The 7,267-nt window shown below is 37.9% G+C and overlaps 1 protein-coding gene across 1 annotated transcript; it reads left to right on the top strand.

The window, feature by feature from the left end:
* Nucleotides 1–651: 651 nt before the first annotated feature.
* On the top strand, nt 652–6,692 carry LOC124015811 (zinc finger protein 239-like). The gene is made up of 2 exons (XM_046331297.1): nt 652–1,238; nt 4,085–6,692. Exons 1-2 carry the CDS (start codon nt 908–910, stop codon nt 4,795–4,797), a joined length of 1,044 nt encoding a protein of 347 aa, XP_046187253.1. The 5' UTR covers nt 652–907; the 3' UTR covers nt 4,798–6,692.
* The last annotated feature ends 575 nt before the right edge of the window (nt 6,693–7,267 follow it).

The raw sequence follows: 7,267 nt of genomic DNA, 5'->3' as shown, positions 1-7,267 counted from the left end.
AGATTAGAGAACACATTGGGTGGGATCTTAGACTATTACTCCATACAGAATCTCTCCAGGTCCTTAATTTATTTTGTCTGCGTTTGTAGACTGCCCTGTTCAATTCAAACCACAGATTATCAATGGAGTTCAAGTCCAAAGACTGGGGTGGCCGTTGAAAATGTTGATTTTGTGCCCAATTAACCATTTCTTTGTGGATGTTGATGTCTTGCTGGAAGATCCACTTATGGCCAAGTTTCAGCCTCCTAGCAGAGAGGTAACCAGGTTTTGGGCTAAAATATCCTAGTAGTGGGTAAAGTTTACTTATTTATCTTATACAGTAATTTTTGCTAATCTTTATCAATGTTATCAATAACTAGGTGATAATATTGATATCTAGTTATTTGACTGAATCAAGAATACAGATGTGGAGTAGATGTTGAGTTTGTTTTAAATTCTCATTAAAAAAATCTTAACTAATCAAACAACACTTGTTGCTCTTTGTACGTGTTGATATAATATTCTTATTTATTGGAGAATAAAAAAACGTTTCCCTAAACTTCTTTATAATATTACAATTCAATGAAGAAGAAAAAAAGTTTTCCCTCCTCAACTGCGTTTACTCCCTCCAGACAGCAGATGCGATATGTGTCTTTCAGGCGATGTTTCTAGGGTGACGTATAATCTAGTGGACGGAACGCTTCTTCAACAACTGCAGCCACCTCGGTAGCTCGCTAGGCAACAAAGTCGGAACATTCAAGTTCTTTAGACAATTTCGTGTTTTATTTGCCACTATGATTTAAACGTACTTATGTGGAAACAACTTGCTACCCTATTTAATTTAATATTTACGTTGAAAGTCAACTAGCTGGCTTGTTTAGTTAGCAGTAGTTTAGTCGCTAATGCTATTTGGCTATTATCCCCGACCATGAGCTCACTAAGTTACTCTCCTCCTGCTAAAGAGGAGGCTGTCTGCTGGATGGAGAAAGAAGCTCTCGTGAAAGAGGAGGAGGAAGAGGAGGCTGTTACAATACAACAACATTTAGAGGGTGAGGCTGTTACAGTGAAAGGAGATGAAGACGCCTTCAGCGTGAAAGAGGAGGAAGAATATGCAGTTTTTGGAGTGGAGGAGGTTACTGTCACAGTGAAAGAAGATGAAGACGTTTTTGGAATGAAGGATGAAGAGGGGGAGATTACTGTCACATTAGAGGAGGACGAAGATGAGAAGACTGGAAAACTGATTAACACCAGTAAATACAGTGAGTACTATCTAATAAAACAGGGACATTGATCTGATTAACACCAGTAAATACAGTGAGATCTATCTTATAAAACAGGGACATAAACTCTGCAGTTGTTGAACTAATGTGTGATTTTTAAAAGGGCGTTCTACACTTGAATATGTTTTTGTACTGTTGGAATTTTTCATGACGTCCTCCAGTGATCTAAAAAAAAACGTTTCCTATTGAAAAGTGATATATAAATACAATAAAGTATAAACACACTAAAGGGAAATAAATAAATGTTTGAGCAAACTAGTGTTTTTTTTTAGACAACTGCAAACTAGCAGGAGTGAGTGATGTCATAGTAAGGCCTTCACAGAGTTGGCTTGATGGGAAGTCGTGATGTCATCCAATAGCCGACTGATCTTCATGTGAATGTTAATTATTATTTTTTAAATCCTTCATGTTCTGTCAAGTTGGTTGTTCATCATTGCTAGAAAGCCATTTTCAAGTCTTGCCATAGACTTTGAAGACGATTTTAGTCCAAACTGTAACTAGGCCACTCAGGAACATACAATGTCATCTTGGTAAGCTCTAGAGGTCGACCGATTATGATTTTTCAATGACGATGCCAATATCGATTATTGGAGGACCAAAAAATGCCCATACCGATTAATCGGAAAATTCTTAAATGTAATAATGACAATTACAACAATACTGAATTAACACTTATTTTAACTTAATATAATACATCAATAAAATCAATTTGGCCTCAAATAAATAATGAAACATGTTCAATTTGGTTTAAATAATGCAAAAACAAAGTGTTGGAGAAGTAAAAGTGCAATATGTAAACATGTAAAAAATCTGACGTTTAAGTTCCTTGCTCAGAACATGAGAACATGTGAGAGAGCTGGTGGTTCCTTTTAACATGAGACTTTAATATTCCAAGGTAAGAGGTTTTAGGTTGTAGTTATAGTATTTATAGGACTATTTCTCTCTATACGATTTGTATTTCATATACCTTTGACTATTGGATGTTCTTATAGGCACTTTATTATTGCCAGTGTAACAGTATAGCTTCCGTCCCTCTCCTCGCCCCTATCTGGGCTCGAATCAGGAACACGTCAACAACAGCCACCCTCGAAGCCGCATTACCCATGCAGAGCAAGGGGAACAACTACTCCAAGCCTCAGAGCGAGTGCCGTTTGAAACACTATTAGCGCGCACCCCGCTAACTAGCTAGCCTTTTTTCACATCGATTACACCAGCACAATCTCGAGAGTTGATAGGCTTGAAGTCATAAACAGCTAAATGCTTGAAGAATTGAGAAGAGCTACTGGCAAATGCACGAAAGTGCTGTTTGATTGAATGCTTACGAGCCTGCTGGTGCCTACCACCGCTCAGCCAGACTGCTCTATCAAATCATAGACTTAATTATAACATAATAACACAGATAAATACGAGCCTTTGGTCATTAAAATGGTTGAATCCGGAAACGATCATTTAAAAAAAAAAAAACATTTATTCTTTCAGTGAAATACGGAACCGTTCTGTATTTTATCTAACGGATGGCATCCCTAAGTCTAAATATTGCTGTTACATTGTACAACCTTCAATGTTATGTCATAATTATGTACAATTCTGGCAAAGTAATTACGGCCTTTGTTAGGAATAAATGGACTTCACACAGTTCGCAATGAGCCAGGCGGCCCAAACTGCTGCATATACCCTGACTGCTGGCACGGAACGCAAGAGTAATGACACAATTTCACTAGTTATAAGAAATTCATGTTAGCTGGCAATATTAACTAAATATGCAGGTTTAAAAATATATACTTGTGTATTGATTTTAAAGAAAGGCACTGATGTTTATGGTTAGGTACATTGGTGTACAGTGCTTTTTTCGCAAATGCGCTTGTTAAATCATCACCGGTTTGTCGAAGTAGGCTGTGATTCGATGAGAAATTAACAGGCACCGCATCGATTATATGCAACGCAGGACACGCTAGATAAACTAGTAATATCATCAACCATGTGTAGTTAACTAGTGATTATGTTAATATTAATTGTTTTTTATAAGATAAGTTTAATGCTAGCTAGCAACTTACCTTGGCTTCTTGCTGCCCTCGCGTAACAGGTAGTCAGCCGGCCACGCAGGCTCCTCGTGGAGTGCAATGTAAGGCAGGTGGTTAGAGCGTTGGACTCGTAACCGGAAGGTTGCAAAAACAAATCCCCGAGCTGACAAGGTAAAAATCTGTCATTCTGCCATTGAACAAGGCAGTTAACCCACCGATCCTAGGCTGTCATTGAAAATAAGAATTTGTTCTTAACTGACTTGCCTGGTTAAATAAAGGTAAAATAAAAAAAAGAAAGAAAAGTGTGCAATAAGCAACCTAGAAATGGAGTTTACTCCCCTGAGATTTCCCCCATTCCCATTCAGAATACATTGTGAAAAACTAAAATCTTTGCTCACCATTTTTGCTCCAGGCAGATATACTACGTCCATAACTAGCGGTTTCCTCATTAGCAGGGAGGAGTTTCTACAACCAGATTGTGTGCATCGCCCACGTACTACAATTTTATTAAACACAGAAATGGGCCAATATTGGAAACCAAAAGTTGTCTGGCACACTGCTTGGGGTTTCTACAACTTTAATAACTTATTTCTTTCCTACATTCATCAATTTTACTACTAATGTGAAAACAAGACAAAATATGACTTCTTGCTCATTTTAAGACAATTGTCAAATAATTTTAACATTCATTACAGATATCAATTTTTGTCCAACATCATAGCTACGCTGTTGGCATCACCTTTTACAGTGGATTTCCGCTGTTGTGGGGCTTTAACCATCTGTCTGACTTTGTCGTTCACACAGGAGAGAGACGGGGCTATCATGGATCTTCTGGGGAGCCTCAACAACATCATGATGCTGACAAGGCAGAGAAGAGTCTCTCCACATCAGAACTCCTCAGGAAACACCAGCAGAGACTCACAGGGAAGAGAATTCACTGCTGCTCTGACTGTGGGAAGAGATTCACCTCATCAACAGGCATTAAAATTCATCAGAGAATCCACACAGGAGAGAAACCTTTTAGCTGTACTCAATGTGGGAAGAGTTTTTCTCAGTCAACCAGCCTGACATCACACCAGAGAACACACACAGGAGATAAACATTTTTTCTGTCGTCAATGTGGGAAGAGTTTTGGTCATTCTGGCGATCTGACAGTGCACCAGAGAAGACACACAGGAGAGAAACCCTATAGCTGTGATCAATGTGGGAAGAGTTTTGGTAAATCTAGCCATCTGAAGGTACACCGAAGAACACACACAGGAGATAAACCTTATAGATGTGATCAATGTGGGAAGAGTTTTACTCAGTCAACCAACCTTATATCACACGAGAGAACACACACAGGAGATAAACCTTATAGCTGTGGTCAATGTGGGAAGAGTTTTGTTACATCTAGCAGTCTGACTATACACCAGAGAACACACACAGGAGAGAAACCGTATAGCTGTGGTCAATGTGGGAAGAGTTTTGTTACATCTGGGCAGCTGACTGTACACCAGAGAAAACACAAAGAATAGAAATCTTATAGCTGTAATCAATGTGGGAAGAGTTTTACTCAGTCAAACAGCCTGGTACAACACCAGAGAACACAAACAGGAGTGAAAGCTCATAGCTGTGACCAGACATAATCTGATAAAAGATCGCTGATCAAATATCAGAAAGTACATACATGAAGGAGTTGTTTCATGATATCAAAAAATGTATGTCACAATGTAGAATGTTTTAACATTGTAGTAGGAGTATTTTGATAATGTCACAATGTAGAAGCCTAATCGTTTGTCACCTGTTCTATTGATTTCAGCATGATATGGATATTTGCCTCAGGGGGAAAATCTATTTATCTGATTTAACAAAAAGTGATTCACAAAAAAAGAATTGTTACACTTACCACGTTCGTGACCCACTTGAATGAAAATGCAACACTTCAAAATGTAGCTAGATGTTTTCTACAAGTTGTTCTCTAACCAGTGATGTACACATTATTCCCAGATTCCGTGTGTTTTTTGAGCTGTTAGTTTTAACAGGACGTGCAACCTCATCTCCCTCCTCTCGCACAATTGATTTCAACATGATATTGATGAGTGATGACAAATAAGTGTTGCGTTCCTTTGTTTAGTGACCCCTAAATTTAAATGCATCACTCCAAAATGTAGCTGACTGTCTTCTGCATGTTGTCCTCTAACCAGTGAGGTAAAATATATTTTTAGTTGTGTTAGTTTCAACAGCACCTACAACCTGAATTCCCACCTAATTGGTATCAGGAATTTTTTTACTACTTGTCAAAATAATAGCGTTTCTGATGCTTGTGCAGTTTATAAGGAGCTTGTTTAACAAATACAAGTAATATGAATATTGTGGCAGATGTTTGTGTACATAGCACATTTTATGTTTAGGTTTTCAATATATCACAAACTGTTCCTGCATATTGGTTATTGATTTAGACATTTTAAAACTGTGTTTTGACATTGGGGCTATCCCACCTAGCAAAATGTAATTGAAAATAAGACGATGCCCAAAATTTGTTCGGTTGTAATTGAAAATATGTATTTTTAAAATTATTTTCAAAACAACCTAATTTCAACGTACTTTCAGTAGCCGAGTGGTTAGACCGTTGGGCCAGTCCCCGAAAGGTTGCTGGATCGAATCCCCGAGCTGACAAGGTAAAAATATGTTGTAGAACAAGGCAGTTTACCCACTGTTTCCAGGCCGTCATTGAAAATAAGAACACATTTTTAACTGACTTGCCTAGTTAAATAAAAAGTGGACTAGAAAGCTAGTGCGTTTTTGGATTCTATAGAGAAATTTTTGAAAAAAATAATGCTATTGTATATTATTATTTAGAAATATTTTTTTCCTGTCTTCAATTGTTGACAGCCAGTAGATGCCATGTTTATATTGGTGAAGAATTGTAATAGATTATAATGAGAAATGGAACGTAGGACGCACAGATTGGTTTCACCTCGTTAGTCTATTTAAGAGTGTCTGGCCCAGTGCTCCAGTTGTCTTGATATGTGGAGAGTCAACACCTTTCGTTGCTCCACCTTTCTGGTTTACTTCCTGTCTTTAAGTTTGTTGTGGGTTTTTCTTTTGTTTGTCTCTTATTGGGCAGATTTAGTGGGTCTCATGTTGAGTGTCTTTTAGCTCCCAGTTGTTGTTACTAGTCAATTTTCAGTGGACACCCTCAGTCTCTTTCAGAACCCCTCCTAAAAAAACAAGCTTATATTTTGGGTTGGATATTGCATCCGATTAATATTGTAATCAGTGGAATTTCCTTAGGGTGCTCATTAGTCTTCTGTTTGTTGTGTACTAAATATTTGTTTATTTTCATTGTCTTTTATTTGTTTTTTTCCTGTGAAGCCATTGTGTTGCATCCATGTCTGAAATGTGCTGTATAAATAAAGCTTGGTTTGATTCCAACAACAAAATGTTATTTTTATTTCACCAGGTGGCCAGTTGAGAACAAGTTCTAATTTACAACTGTGACCTGGCCAAGATAAAGCAAAGCAGTGTGACACAAAAAACAACACAGAGTTACACATGGGATAAACAAAAGTACAGTCATTAACACAACAGAAATATCTATATACAGTGTGTGCAAATGGAGTAATGAGGTAAGTCAATAAATAGGCCATGGTGGAGAAATAATTACAATTTAGCAATTAAACACTGAAGTGATGAATGTGCAAGTCGAGATACTGGATTGCAAAGGAGCAATAATAAATAACAATCCAGGGATGAGGTAGTTGGGTGTGGCTATTTACAGATGGGGTGTATACAGGTGCAATGATCGGTAAGCTGCTCTGACAGCTGATGCTTTAAGTTAGTGATGCATATATATATATGAACCCAATGACCGACCAATCGAAAGACTCTTGGTCCCTCTTAGTATGAAGATCAGTATGTCAAAGGATAAACTACTTAAAAGCCGGCTCTACCAGGGGCTTGAGGTGGTCTCCCACAGCACTGCTTATGTCATGTTCTGTGGCC

Source organism: Oncorhynchus gorbuscha, linkage group LG26, assembly GCF_021184085.1.
Source record: "Oncorhynchus gorbuscha isolate QuinsamMale2020 ecotype Even-year linkage group LG26, OgorEven_v1.0, whole genome shotgun sequence".
NCBI lineage: Eukaryota > Metazoa > Chordata > Actinopteri > Salmoniformes > Salmonidae > Oncorhynchus > Oncorhynchus gorbuscha.
Note: the sequence above shows the minus strand (reverse complement) of the source record. Positions and strands in the feature narration are given on the sequence as shown.

Bases quoted from the DNA above. Each gene is read 5' to 3' on its own strand.
- LOC124015811 (XM_046331297.1), top strand. From the start codon at position 908: ATGAGCTCACTAAGTTACTCTCCTCCTGCTAAAGAGGAGGCTGTCTGC. The intron at 1,239-4,084 runs GTGAGTACTATC...TCGTTCACACAG, and splicing joins GATTAACACCAGTAAATACA to GAGAGAGACGGGGCTATCAT.